The 15,938-nt window shown below is 36.6% G+C and overlaps 1 protein-coding gene across 1 annotated transcript in view; it reads right to left on the bottom strand.

The window, feature by feature from the left end:
- Positions 1 to 3,133: 3,133 nt before the first annotated feature.
- The window catches only part of LOC115231044 (leucine-rich repeat-containing protein 15), a gene marked incomplete at its 5' end in the record, with an annotated part of 38,413 nt that continues 25,608 nt past the window's right edge, over positions 3,134 to 15,938 (bottom strand). The window contains 9 exons of the mRNA XM_029801138.2: positions 3,134 to 3,200; positions 5,214 to 5,380; positions 6,810 to 6,881; positions 8,419 to 8,490; positions 9,572 to 9,643; positions 11,325 to 11,372; positions 11,878 to 11,949; positions 12,060 to 12,131; positions 15,699 to 15,770. Coding sequence (XP_029656998.1) covers positions 3,136 to 3,200; positions 5,214 to 5,380; positions 6,810 to 6,881; positions 8,419 to 8,490; positions 9,572 to 9,643; positions 11,325 to 11,372; positions 11,878 to 11,949; positions 12,060 to 12,131; positions 15,699 to 15,770 — 712 coding nt within the window. The remainder of the gene's footprint in view (positions 3,201 to 5,213; positions 5,381 to 6,809; positions 6,882 to 8,418; positions 8,491 to 9,571; positions 9,644 to 11,324; positions 11,373 to 11,877; positions 11,950 to 12,059; positions 12,132 to 15,698; positions 15,771 to 15,938) is intronic.

The following is a 15,938-nucleotide window of genomic DNA, read 5'->3' as shown; positions in this document are numbered from 1 at the left end:
GCTGGTGCCAGGGAATTTGCAGATGTAGAGGAGGTGAAGGAAAAAGAAAAATACGACGGAGGCGTTAAAAGGCATCACTTCACAAGAGTTCCAGGACTGTTTTGAACAGTGGAAAACGCGTTTGGGTCTCTGCATTGCTTCAGGTGGAGAATACTTCAAAGGTGATAAAAGTGTTAATATGTAAAACTAAGTGAATAAAGTAATATTGTAAAATTCCAGTTTCTTTTATGTACCCCGTCGGGTACACACACACACACACACACACACGCATAAATAGAGATGGGCAACTATGAATATATATATTGGGTCATCCCATAAATAATGCGGTTTTTCCAATTGCATGAACTAAAATTTGGAGGGGGACGGGGGTAAACTACCTGCATCAACTTGCTATAAAAGCAGGTAATAATTTTACTCTGGCCTTATTCTTTGTGCATGTTTTAAAGAGTGCAGTTTGGTTTTAACAGCTATAATGGAATTAACAAACGAGCATATTCAGCATATTTTGCCTTATGAGTTCAATAAAGGCAACAATGCAATGGAAATTGTGAGGAATATTGATGCAGTAAATGGGGATCGGACAATAAATGTAAGTCAGTGTCAACGGTGGTTCCAGAATTTCCAAAATACAGGTCCAGATACTGCAACAGCTTGGGTTTCAGAGGACCACAGCTCTTTAACATCCTCCCTAAATGCCTGAGAGACTTACATGGTGTGGATGTGGGTTTCTTTAAAACTAAACTGGATCTCTTCTTGTCGGGGGTCCCAGATGAACCTACCTCACGACAGGAGACACAGATGCGGGCAGCTGCATCGAACTCTCTTGTTGATCAAGTGCCACGTATCAGAGGTGGATTCACAAATTAGTGTAGCTCATTCAGCGGTGGTGCCCCAGCATGGCCGCGGCCTTCGGGCTAAACATTTTAAGGATTTAAGGATATATATATATATATATATATATATAATTTAAATAAGAGAGGGAGATAAATTAATATTAATTTTAATATCAATTTAAAACCAGTAGTCTAGCATACAAAATCTGAGAAGTCAGAGAAAATTCTTAATATATGTGTATATTGACAGGGCAAGACTGCTAGGTAGTCGGCCGTATGCTAGAAATAGATCATCAACGATCAAACTACAAAGAAAGTTCTCTAGAGGAAAAATTCAGCGAACACCAGAACCAAATTTGGCGGGCAGGACAGATGGAAATTTATATAAAAAACAGAATTAATTGCATACCTCGGTTTCGGCCTTTAACAAAAGAATTACTTACATAATTCAAATGTCCGTGGCCTCATCAGTACAATCGTTCAGTGTAAATGCAATCTGAAAAACTAACCCCAGCTTTCTGATCGTTGATGATCTATTTCTAGCATACGGCCGACTACCTAGCAGTCTTGCCCTGCCAATATATATATATATATATATATATATATATGCATGTATGTGTGTCTGTGTCCCTCCACCATCGCTTGCCAATCGAGGTTGGTGTAGTTACGTCCCCGTAACTTAGTGATTATAAAATTTCCGTGTAGACCATTCAGGTAAGCATGCACAATCACGTGCTTGTGTTATGTTAAAGGAGGAGTGGTCGGTGTGAACGTAGAAAATACAGATATATGCACACTGCTTTTTTGGAGAGGTAGCTGTTTAAGAAAGTTAAAGACCTGATAACACTAATTAGATAAATCATCAAAGATGGTCCTAATCAGTTGCATATGTGTCTTGTAATTGAGGGAGTCCCTGTTTTTCCCCAGGCAGTATTTTAACTTTGATTGGTGTACTCCAGTATTTTAACTTGTAGCAGTGATTCGAAACCTCAGCCGCTAGATAATTGGTCAGACACCACGTAAAAAGTATCACAGTTTCACTTGGACGGTCCATTAAGCAACCCAGCAACATATGGCTGTGGCGTGATGTAGTTTTCTAGAATGCTTTTGTAGCCTATAAAAGACCGTTTTGCTGTTCAGCTTCTCACATACAGGCCAAGGACTTCTCCCTCTATGAAGATTTGCGCAGTGGACTCCATATATATTGGGATCGACCGCATGTTGTCACACAGATAATTTCAAAGTAGTTTCTCTCTCTCTCTCCCTCTCTCCCTCTCTCTTTTCTCTCCCTCCCTCCCTCCATCTCTCTCCCTACCCCTCTCTCTCTCTTTCTCTCTCTCTCCCCCTCTCTATCCCTCTCTCTCTCCCTCTCCATCTCTCTCTCCCCCTCTCTCTCTCTTTCTCTCCCTCTCTCCCTCTCTCTCTCCTTCCCACCTTCTCTCTCCCTTCCCCTCTCTCTCACTCTCTCTCACTCACTCTCTCTTTCTCTCTCCCTCTCTCCCTCCCCCTCTTTCTCTTTCTCTCCCTCTCTCCATCCATCCCTCCCTCTCTCTCCCCGCTCTCTCCCTCTCCCTCACTCACTCTTTCTTTCTCTCTCACTCTCTCCCTTCCCCCTCTCTCCCCCTCTCTCCCCCCCCCTCTCCTCTCTCTCCCCCTCTCTCTCTCTCCCTCTCTCTCTCTCTCTCTCAGTCAGCAAATATTCATGTCATTCATTGTAAGTAGCTAACATCCAATACCTTTAAATGTCCTGCAAAGAAATATTTCAGTTAAATGTTCGCAAATGTGTTTTAGGTATTATTCACGCAACCAGCAAAACCTTTCCATTTACCAACTCAAAAGTACATTGCAGCAATAAACCAGTTTTATTCTTCGATTCAAAAGAATTACATTGAAAAACAAAAAAAAAAGATATATATATATTAAGTGCTGTTGTATATATATATACATTATAATCTATATATATATATATATATTATAGATATATATATAATATATATATATATATATATATATATCAAGTGCATTTGATCTTTGTGTCTATGTCTGTCCTCATATCGCTTGACAACCGGTGTTGGTACATTTACATCGCCGAGACCGATAGAAAAATACTAGACTTTAAAAAAAATAAGCACCGGGGTCGATTCATTGTACTTAAAATGATGCTTCAAGCCTGTGCTCCAGCATGACCGCTAGCTAATGACCGAAAAAGTAAAAGATAAAAGATGAGAAGAAAATTGAGTTTTATGGACTGAAAAATATGGCCTTAAACATCATCGGTGATCTCGAAGACATTATTTTTCTTTTACTTTTCATCTGTAAGTTCGCTCCTGATGTTCTCCACATTTACTTCATTGCCAGAACTTGAATCTGGAAATATAAGGAGAAATCGTTATGAATAATAACTCTGAGCACCTTTTCAAACTTCACCCGTCTAACACCCGTGGACATGTTTACAAAGTCAGAAAACAGCACAGCTCCCATGACTTCAGGAAACATTTTTTCACGCTGAGAGTTGCTGAAGCATGGAACAAACTGCCGGCATCAGTTGTTAGTTGTCGGAGCACTGCATCCTTCAAAACTTCCATGCTTCCTGAGATTCGCCAACACTACACCTGATCTTTCTCCCCTCCATACACACGCAAGCATGTATCTGACAACCAAGAGAATACCCTCCATCAGGCATTTGCCATATTATGAACGCCTTACTTCCCTGGGCATGGACACATTGAAACTCCGACGTCTGGCAGCTGACTTGGCAGACACCCATAAAGTTATTAACCATTGCACAAACAATAACTCTGAGCACCTTTTCAAACTCCACCCATGGTCATATTTACAAAGTAAGAAAACAGCACAGCTCCCATGACTTTAGGAAACATTTTTCACGCTGAGAGTTGCTGAAGCATGGAACAAACTGCCGGCATCAGTTGTTAGTTGTCGGAGCACTGCATCCTTCAAAACTTCCATGCTCCTGAGATTCGCAAACACTACACTTGATTTTCTCTCCCCTCCATACACACACAAGCATGTTCCCTTCTCAGAATTTCTACATTACTGCATGTACTTATATGCACTTCTGACAGTTGTGGTGCACTTGAGCACTGTATACAATAATTCATTCTATTATTGTTATATAATTAATTTTTAAAATCAGTAATCCATGGGCCCTATATTTTATATACAGCTCCAATTGTCATTTACCGTTGCCTCATTCGAGAAAAGATCCTCTGCAGGAGAGGCATGGATGGACAATACAGTTTATACTCAACATTTTAGATACAAGTTTATTACTTGTTCAAATATGTTTCTGGAATATTCGAATTCGTAACAAAGCCATTCACTGTGTTTTGTCATGGAGAAAATTTCTCGCTGTAGACAAAGGGTGTAGATACACAAAAATCAGCTCACGGCGCCACCTACCCAGACTGTGAGATGTAAGCATTTCGAAGTGGTTAGCTCTTCAGTCACAGAAACCAGACAGGGGGCGCTGTGAGATGATAAGAGAGATTGTTTCTCGTATGCTATTCCCGCCATCGTACAATGACTGGTTGCGCTAATCGGCGGTTAACCGTAAAACAAATTGCGAGGTGCGCAGTGTACCACACATGAGGTGTTGAAGTGGTGGCAAAGCAACACGAGATGAAGTGCTTTGCTCAAGAACACAACACAGCACCCGGTAAAGGAAGTGAATTCACAAAATTGCTTCCATTTCCTTTTCTTTCCAAGTAAATATGACTGCAATGAATCTAATGAAAATCTTCAATAATCAATTCTATATTACACAGAAATTATTTTTGGGCAAAAATAGTAAGCAAACTGGACTCTCTACCTTTCACAAGAGATGATATGTATGTATGTATGTATGTATGTATGTATGTATGTATGTATGTATGTATGTATTGTATGTATGTATGTATAATATATTATATATATATAATATATATATATATATATATATATATAGTGTGTATATATATATATATATATATATATATATATATATATATGTGTGTAATATATATATATATTGTGTGTGTATATATATATATATATATATATGTATATATATATATATATATATATATATATATATATATGTATAATATATATACATACATACATACATATATATATATATATATATATATATATATATAATATTATTATATCATCATTGTTCGACCGTGGTCGAGACAATGGAATTTACCATGCTACGCCAGACTTCACGGTCCATCATAGCATTACGGAGGTCCTGTTGATGGATGCCTGTATCCATGGAGATTACATCAGGGTAGGAGAGTTATTATTTTAATGTGAGCAGTAGAAAGAGTTAGTAAGTAATAAGAATATAACAATAGAAGAGAAGAAGCGTTCACTAACTTTTACATTGCGGATATTCCAGTGTTATTACTTTGCTTTCGTTATTGCCTGAATCTGACTGACACTCGGCCAGGACGTCCACATTTTTGATGTATGTTCTTGTCCTATTGCTAACAACGGCTGTCAGCTGACATCCACACATCGACACGTTGTTGCCTCTGAGGTTACTGTAATTATAAAATAAAAAGAAGCTCTGAATAAAATTTGCCGGAATTCCTCATGAACATACGACATATAGATGACATGAAAGATATCGATGACATACAAGATACAGATGAGATACCAGATATATATGGCATTTGATATTGATGACATACGATGTGTCATACTAGATATGGAAGACATACCAGATATAGATGACATACGACATATTGATGACATAAAATATAGGCAGACATATTAGACAGAGATGGCATACTAGATATAGATGATATACCAGATATAGATGTTGTACTTGATATTGATGGCATACGAAATATAGATGACATGTTTGGTATATCTGACATACAAATATAGAGAGACATACTAGGCAGAGCTAATATACTACATATAAATGACATCGAATATATATATATATACGATGCACTAGATGCAGATGACACACTTGCTATAGATTACAGTCTAGCTGTAGTTTGCATACTGTATATAGTTGCCAAACTGACGAGACAGTAAGTGTTGTTGAGAAACTTAGTAGTTATGACTGATTTGTGTGTTGCTGCTGGGTAACACGCGATGTATATTTAAGATTGCAATTTTGACTGATAAATACAATTGACAAACCTTTCAAAATGATCCATCAAAACTTTTTTGATTTCAAATTTTGGCACAAGGGTAGCAATTCTGGGAAGGGCAAGTCGATTACATCAATCCCAGTACTCAAGTGGTTCTTATTTTATCGACCCCGAATGAATAAAAGGCAATGTCGTCCTGAGTGGAATTTGAACTCTGAATGTTGAGACAGACGAAAAGCCACTAAGCACTTTTGCCCGGCGTGCTAACGATTCTGCCAGTTCACCATCTTCATCGAAACTTTCATACTAACACCAGATTAAAGATGTGGTTTTATTTCACTCTAAGTTTAAATCCGGAGTTTATATTTTCCTTTTTATTTACTCCCGAAATACTTTCATTTAATAACACTGTGTATGAAAACCTTTTTGTCTTTGGTTCTAAATTGCTATTTCTTACAATGTTAAACATCATCATCGTTTAACATCCGTTTTCCATGCTGGCATGGGTTAGACGGTTTGACAGGAGCTGCCCAGGTTCCATGTGTGTTTTGGCATGATTTCTACAGCTGGATGCCCTTCCTAATACCAACCACATTGCAGAGTGTACTGGGTACTTTTACGTAGCACTGCTACGGGTGCGTTTACATGACACGAGCACCCAAGAACCCGCAAGATTAGGGTTAGGGTTAGGGTTAGGATAGCTCAACTGGAAAGGGATGCAAGGATAACCACGAATTAGGAAGATAAAAATCGAAGAAAGAATAAGAAGCGTGTGGAAGATAATGAATAAAGAGAGTGAAAAAGACATTTGATGTTTAAGAAATATAGTCAATGAAATAGTAAGAACAAGACTGAGCCGACTTACATTTCCTCCAAATAGTTAATGTTCTGGAAGATTGCTTCTCTAAAGTTCGTGATATTATTATGTCTCAGGTCCCTGTAAAGGGAAAGCGAATTCAGAAGTTGTTAGAGCAGATTTGTGTTCATGTATTAAATATTATAAATAATTTCGATTAACATAAAATTAATATAAAATTTCATGTATTAAATATTATAAACAATTTCGATTAACATAAAATTAACATAAAATTTCATGTATTAAATATAAACAATTTCGATTAACATAAAATTAACATAAAATTAATATAAAATTTCATGTATTAAATATTATAAACAATTTCGATTAACATAAAATTAACATAAAATTAATATAAAATTTCATCTATTAAATATTATAAACAATTTCGATTGACATAAAATTTTGAATTCTGACAAATATTGATAGAAGGTTCAATGCGAACATGCATGTGTGTAGTCCTGAAAATATCACCTATCCGTCAAGCACTGTATGTCCTGTATGTCCCGTATCACTGTATGTCCCATAGCTTTTAAAATTGACAAACTCTGAATTATTTTGAGACTTGTAGATTTTTCTCTGATTGAACGAGTCATCTGTAATTTTTTATAATGTAGATTATTTAACATACAGTATTTTTGAAACAATATCTGTTAATGAGGCAAGGTATGTCTGGACAGACAAGATATGTCTGGTGTAGAAAATTGTTCTTATTTTCTTGTGTCTAGACTCACGCATATTGCTGTGACGTGTAACATTTGAGTAGTAGTGTTGTTGGTATACTTTAGGTGTGATGTAATAAGCAGCGACATTTTCCCAGAAAATCTGTGATAACACACTCCGATGTTCTAGGTCATTCCAAGGAACTGATTGAGTTAAACGATGGTGAGAGACTCGGGAACTTAGATGAAAGGGGAATGGAAGATTGCAACAAAGTTTTAAAGAAAATACGAACCAGTTTATCATGAAAAACTATTCAAAGGAGGATGTGGACTAAAAAAGCAGAAACAATAAAAATGAATTGGAGGAGTGTCAAGAAGAACAAGAGAAAAGAAAAAGAAGTTGTTGTTGTTGGTGGTGGTGGTGGTGGTAGTTTTGGTGATTTCGGTGGTTGTGAAGAAGTGAGATAAGAATTGTCCTAGAAACGATGGAAGAAGTAAAGAACTAAAAGGTTAGTGAAAGAAGTTGACAAAATGGAAAATGAGAATTAGAAAGATACGATGGTGAGTAGAACGATGTTGGAATAGTTGAAAGAAATGAAAAGGAAGAGGAAGAAGAAGGTGGAGGAGAAGAAGAAGAGGAAGAAGGTGGAGGAGAAGAAGAAGAGGAAGAGGAAGAAGAAGGTGGAGGAGAAGAAGAGGAAGAAGAAGGTGGAGGAGAATAAGAGGAAGAAGAAGAAGAAGAAGAAGAAGAAGAATGCCTAAATTCAGTAGTTGCACAAATATACGCTTTCATCCACATATTTATGTAGAATCTGGGTAGATGAAGGTGTTTATGCATAGAATAAGATGTATACATAGACAAATAGAAGACAAGTGACAGAAAGAGAAAGTAAGTAACTGAATATTTAGAAATACATCATTAACGAAATAGTTTTACAAATGCTTGTCCAACTTACAGTTTCCGTAAATTAGGAAGATTTTCGAAGATTCCTTCTTCAATACTCATGATACCATTATGACTTAGATTTCTGTAACATGAAAATGAGTTCATAAGAATAATTCTGAGCAGATTTACAATAAACATCAAATATTGTTAATAAACAACGTCGTTACACATGAAATATTGAATTATGTAAAGTCATATTTTGGTGATGTATGAAACTCTACAGGCCCAAATTATTTGGGTGTCTTCGAATTACGCTTTTTGTACTTGCATCTGTATGTATATATATTTAGAGAAGAAAAGGAAAGGGAGAAATTTGAATGAGGTACAATTACAAGAATTTAAAAGAAAAATTGGAGTAAGAGGAATGTATGATTAAAAGAAGTATTGCAAGCTAGAAACTTAGGGATAAAAATAACTCGGGGTACTGCAAGACGATAATAAAAAGAGATATGAGAGAGAAAAGAGTACAAAACACAAATTAGGAAGGTGCTAGAAAGAAAATGAAATACTGAGAATATCATTAAAACAATAGATATATTGATTATGTCAGTATTAAGATATTCTGCATCTTTTATAAAACGGGGAAAGATCGAGCTACAGAACTCAGAAAAGCTGGGAAGCTGCTCACGACTCACTATGCACACAATTCTACAATTGTGGCTCTATCTTTGGGGAAAGGAAAGACGGAGAGGATTGTTAAGTGAAGAAGACACTGTTAGTACTGATGCCAAAATAAATATTAAAATATTAAACAGCGAGATCTAACCGGAAAGCAAGGAAGGGATTGTGGAAGACTAAAAGAACAGTTGCTCTGGTAATTGATGAACTTGGTACAACACCCGAATTATTACTGAAAGTTATAGGAATTGAGACTCGCATTGTTGGCCTCAGAAAGTGCAATTCAATATTCTACGTGAGCCAAAAAAAGAATTTTAGAAAATTAGGGAAAAGGCAAAGAAGAAATAGAGAAAGAAAATAGATGAAAAGAACAACAAGAATAGGATGGAAAATAAGAAGTAGGTGGAGACGAAAGTGCGGGAGGGCAACGAAAATATAGAAATTCCACAAACATGCACCTCCATCCACTCGTTTCCACAGAAACAAATAGGAGACGAGTGATAGGAAAAGAAGGAAACAGTGCCAAAAAGACTGATTCTACTTACAATAGGCGCATCATGCGAAGGTTCTGGAAGGATTCTTCTGTAATATTCGTGATACTATTATTACTTAGATATCTGTAATATGAAAGTGAATTTGTAAGAAAGTTTATACAGCAATTATATTATATTATATATATATATATAAAATATTATGGATAAACAATTTCGTCTGGCACACGATATCTAAGTGATATTTAAAGAAAATAAGAAATAAGAGTCTCGATATTAATTCGGGTTCCAGTGGATGGATACGTGTATTTCAGGAAATATTTAATTTACCTATTGTTTCATAGTTTTTAAAACTTACATTCTCTTAATGATATTCGGGCTTGTAGACGAACAATTTATTGGGAAATTTACACGTAATTTTATAGACAATAGACAAATTAGAGACAATATCTGTGTGTGAGGCAAGACAGAATAAACTACATCAAGAACTCATCATTTCGAGGGAATCTGTCAAATGCAGAATGTATGGTGAAACTGGAGAGACAATGTGGCACGTTTTAATCTGAATTACTCCAGAAAGAATACAAGCAGAGCAATGACGATAATGCCAGAGTAATTCACTGGGATACTGTCCGAAATTTTGAATGAAAACAGGTGATAAAATTGCATGAACACATGCCAAAGGGTGTGGTAGAAAATGACAGAACAAAACTTCTTTGAGAAGGAGCAGAAGGGAAAGCAGGATAATATAATGACAATTAAGTGTATTGAAAGAATTCTGACCACCCCCTGTGACTAGATGTGGACTGAGACATGTCTATTAAGTAGACAACTGTTGAGTTGTCAGCACCTCGGGTTGGGTGGCAGTTCACTGTGAGCCGTTGATATTGAGTTTCGTGTAATCGTAATGCTATTGCATCGTGTATAAACTTTATTCCCCCTGCTTCGTTATATTATATATCCAACATACAAAGATATAAAACTAAAAGAAGAAAGAACAAGAAGAGGGGGAGATGGGGAAGGATGAAAAGGAGGAGAGAAAGGAGACAAATTTGAAAAATAATATAAGTGTAGAAGAAGGAGGAATAGGGAGAGAAAAAGCTTAGGAACTTCACGACAGGCTTTTACTCCTCTCCTTTCACTTTCTTCTTGTGAAAGACGAGTAAAAGAATAAGCAGAAGAAAAGGGAAAGAAATTTTAGAAAATGTAAGCAAGTAGATAAGATTAAAAAAAAACGAGTAAGAAAATTAGGGGGAAGAAGAAAAAAAGAAAAGAAGGTGAAGAATGGATGTGAAAAGGGGAAGGTGGGGGAATGAAGAAAGACATTTAGTAGTCATAAATATATGACTAAAGGCGCAGGAGTGGCTGTGTGGTAAGTAGCTTGCTTACCAACCACATGGTTCCGGGTTCAGTCCCACTGCGTGGCACCTTGGGCAAGTGTCTTCTACTATGGCCCCGGGCCGACCAATGCCTTGTGAGTGGATTTGGTAGACGGAAACTGAAAGAAGCCTGTCGTATATATGTATATATATATATATATATGTATGTGTGTGTTTGTGTGTCTGTGTTTGTCCCCCTAGCATTGCTTGACAACCGATGCTGGTGTGTTTACGTCCCCGTCACTTAGCGGTTCGGCAAAAGAGACTGATACAATAAGTACTGGGCTTACAAAGAATAAATCCCGGGGTCGATTTGCTCGACTAAAGGCGGTGCTCCAGCATGGCCGCAGTCAAATGACTGAAACAAGTAAAAGAGTAAAAGAGAATATCGTTAATGACTGAATATCATCAAGGATAATCCAACTTACAGTTCTTCCAACCTGTTATGGATTCTGATGATGCCTTCTTCAATATCCCTGTAATATGGAAAAGAGAGCATAACAAACTATATAGAGTAGATAGATCTGTGATATTAAATACTATAGACAACCGATAAGATTTCTCATAAAATATAGAATTAGATAAGAAAAGAATTGTGAGTATCGAAAAGAAATACTAGCGAATCGATACAAGTTTGTATGCCTGAAGATATCTTTTCGAAAATATCAAGTAGTAGTAGTAGTAGTAGTAGTAGTAGTAGTAGTAGTAGTAGTAGTAGTAGTAGTAGTAGTAGTAGTAGTAGTAGTAGTAGTAGTAGTAGTAGTGGTAGTGGTAGTGGTAGTGGTAGTAGTAGTAGTAGATGAAGAAGGGAAGGAGAAAGTGAAGAAAATGTAGTAGAAAATGAGGAGGGGAGAAGAAAAAAAGAAGAGAAGGTGAAGAATGGATGTGAAAAGGGGAAGGTGGGGGGGAATAAAGAAAGACATTTAATAGTCATAAATGTATCGTTAATGACTGAATATCATCAAGGATAATCCAACTTACAGTTCTTCCAACCTGTTCCGGATTTCGAAGGTGCCTTCTTCAATATTCGTAATTTTATTATTACTCAAATCTCTGGAATACGGAAAAGAGAGCATAACAAAGTATATAGAGTAGATCTGTGATAGAATATTAGATACTATGGATAACCAATAAATTGTATGAAAAAGACTGGTGAAGCTTACAATTTCCGCAATCCGGTGAGGCCTCGGAAGGCTCCTTCCTCAATACGTGTTATATTATTATGATTCAGATGTCTGTAACATGAAAGTGGGTTAATAAAAAGTTTTAAAGCGAATTTGTGTTACATAGTAAATGTTATAGACAAGGAATTTTGTTCAATATCTTTATATATAAAAGAAAGGTTGTGTGAGTGTCTGTCTACTCCGATTTAGATTCCTAACTACTCCCACATTTTGCGGTGCAGTGTAACCAAAAGCGGGTATCTTATAGTCGTGATTCATATCGAGCCCTTCTGGGTATTAGCGCGCGTCTACGATGAGTCTACAATTTAAAAAATAATTTACCATCATTTTTTTACATTTTAATGCATATTTTTTTAATATAAGGGAAGTAACTCTCTAAAAATGTCTACGATGTGTCAACGATTTAAAAAAATTTACCATAATTTTTTTTTCCATTTTTAATGCATTTTTTGCTATTTTTTGGCTATAACTCTCTAAAAATGCTTTATAGCTATTTCCCTTACAAACCCGAGCAACGCCGGGCGATACTGCTAGTTAAATATAAAATGATGTTTATAGAAAATAGAAATTGTGAGGAATTTTGTAGTCAATTGGAGTTCCAACGCGTAGATACATTTTGGTCACCTTTACTCGTCAATTATGCGTTTCTAATCGTTACATACTTATCAATACATTCTCTTATTCAATTATTTTTGGACTTGTGAATTACCAAATGTTCCGTATTGAGCAATTTCCCTGCGATTTTTATGATGTAGATTATTTCACAAAACTTATTCTAAAGATATAAATTGAGAGGCAAGACTGAGTATGTCTAATGTTCAAAACCATTCTTCGTTTTTCTGATGTTTAATCTCATATGTATTGTGGTAACTGCATCAATCAACATCCGAGGAGCAGTGGCTATCAAAATGATGGTGCACTATGATGCATATCGCAGCGATATTTTCCAGATATGTGATAGCAAACTGTTTGGGTATTTTGGAATTATGTCTGTATGCATTGATGTCTGTATGCAAAAATACCATGGGAATGAGCATTGATGATGATGAGAAGAAGGAGAAGGAGGAGAAGAAGAAGAAGAAGAAGAAGAAGAAAAAGAGGAAAAAGAAGAAGAAAACAAGGAGGAGAAGAAGAAGAAGAAGAAGAAGAAGAAGAAGAGGAAAAAGAAGAAGAGGAAAAAGAAGAAGAAGAAGAAGAAGAAGAAGAGGAAAAAGAAGAAGAAGAAGAAGAAGAAGAAGAGGAAAAAGAAGAAGAAGAAGAGGAAAAAGAAGAAGAAGAAGAGGAAAAAGAAGAAGAAGAGGAAGAGGAAAAAGAAGAGGAAGAAGAAGAAGAAGAAGTAGAAGAAGAAGAAGAATGTAGTGGTGGTGTTGGTGTTTTATCTATTGTAAGCATATGGTCTTGTATTCTTGGGAAATAAACTAATCAATTATATCGATCCGAGTGCTTAACTAGTTCTTCCTTTATCAACCCAATTAGGATGAAAGGCAAAGTCGACGTCGACGGAATTCGAACACAAGACATAAAACTGAAATTACACTACGCGTACTAACGAATCTTCCAGCTCATTCCTTTAACAACAAAATCAACAATAACACAAACAACATGAACGGAAAAAAACTAACGACTTGAAGGACCAAGAAGGGTAATGGAAGTGTCTCAGTAAGGGTGACCTTAAAAAGAAAACTAAAAACCTAGTCGTCACTTCCCAGGATCATGCATCGAATTGCACCTCAGTGAAAAAGAATATATACCACATATCTAAAACAAACCTCTGCAGAATATGGGAGAAGAAGGTCGAAAGCGTGAGTCACATTCTTATTGGTTATGAAAGTCTTGCACAGAAAGAGTAGAAGCACAAGCACGACAAGGTAGCCCCAAACGAGCACTGGCTACAATGCCGGAAGTATGGATAGGAGGTAACAGCTGCTTGGTACCAACATACACCCGAAAAGTAAAGGACGAAAAGGGAGAAAACAAAGATCATCTGGGACTTCCAGACAGACAAGATTCTAGAACACCGATGGCCAAATATAGTAACCATTAGGAGGGACAAATACGTGTACCTGATAATTTGCGTGGTATTGCTAGATCAACATATTGTCGTGAAAGAAAGAGAAAAGGCAGACGAATATAGAGACCTGAGAATTGAGATTGCCAAGATGTGGCAGCTGCGGGGGCCAAATATAAAGGTTGGTTTTGTCATCGAAGCATTGGGTTGAATACTATCCGACCTGAAGAAACATCTGAACCCTTAAAAACACCCTGCAATCTATTTCCGTTGCAAAATTCGGCTTTATTTGGACCTACATGCATACTGCGTAAATTACTCCCGGAGTTCCTTGTTACATCTTCTTCTTCCTCCCCTCCTCCTCCTCTTCTTCTTCTTCCCCCTCCTCCTCTTCTTCTTCTTCTTCCTCCCCTCCTCCTCTTCTTCTTCTTCTTCCTCCCCTCCTCCTCTTCTTCTACTTCTTCCTCCCCTCCTCCTCCTCTTCTTCTTCTTCTTCTTCATATCTCCTTTTTCTTCTTCTTCTCCTCCTCCTCTTCTTCTTCTTCTTCTTCCTCCCCTCCTCCTCCTCTTCTTCTTCTTCCTCCCCTCCTCCTCCTCTTCTTCTTCTTCTTCTTCATATCCTCCTCCTCCTTTTTCTTCTTCTTCCTTTTCTTCTTCTTCTACTTTTCCTTCTCCTTCTTTTTTTCTTTTTTTCCTTTCCTCAATCTACAACCTCATAGTATTGAGTTCTGCACGACGTCTTCGAAAACCTGAACAATTATGACAATTTGAAGTGGGAAATACGAAGGTTGTAGCCACTGAGGAGAGTACACGTGGTACCAACAGTACTTGGCGCACTTGGAGGTATCGGCACACAACTACCAACATAGCTCAAAAGGATTGGTGCAAATGTAAGGATAGAATACCTACAAAAATCATCGCTGCTTGGAACTGCAAGAATTCTTCGCAGGGTTCTTGAAGCATGACCAATTAACAAGTTTCACCTTAGTCTACTAGTTGTGGAAAGCTGACACTTTCCATCATACACAGCAAAATAGACTGTGGCTTTTCATCAAATAATAATAATAATAATAATAATAATAATAATAATAATAATAATAATAATAACAATAATAATAATAATAATAATGATAATAATAATAATAATAATTTATTCTTTTTATTGGCCACAAGGGCTGACACACATGATTGGAAACATAAAGGGACAAAACAGGACGAAAGGTTACAAAGGGTTTTGTCCGTTTTTGAAAAAAATCCGTGTAAACAACAGTGTAACAATGAAAATATTTAACAACGAAAAACTTCCAAAAGGGGGAGGCATTACGAAAACTTTCCTCTCTAACCTCATCTTCCTTTTCAAGTGAAACTTGAAAAAGTTGATGAGGCCTTGACCAAAGAGGAAAGTGTCTGACTTTGGCCCTTTCAAAAAGGGGGGAGGAAAAAAGGAAAAAGAGGGGAGGAAAAAAGGAAGAGGGTGAAGAAGGCACGTAAGAGATGCTGAAAGAGACGAATCAGAGGAATGATGAATGGGAGAAAACTATACATCGAGATAAAGAGAAGAATTAGAAGGCGGGGTAGACATTCAATATTTAGAATTTGAACCAACTTACAATGACCACGTTGTGAGAAGAGTTTGGAATGTTCCCTCCTTAATATTTGTTATATGATTATGACTCAGATATCTGTAACAAGAAAGTGAATTCATTTTATATAGCAGATTTGTGAGAAAATATTAAATATCATGGTTGGGCAAGTAGGTTTAAAATAAAATATTTCAAGTATTGTGGATGAACAGTTTTATTTAACAAAAAATATTGATTTATGTGGGGTCGAATTTTTCATTTGTGTGC

Source organism: Octopus sinensis, unplaced genomic scaffold (assembly GCF_006345805.1).
Source record: "Octopus sinensis unplaced genomic scaffold, ASM634580v1 Contig17260, whole genome shotgun sequence".
Classification (NCBI taxonomy): Eukaryota; Metazoa; Mollusca; class Cephalopoda; order Octopoda; family Octopodidae; genus Octopus; species Octopus sinensis.
The sequence above is the reverse complement of the archived record's forward strand: the minus strand, read 5'-3'. Positions and strand labels throughout refer to the sequence as shown.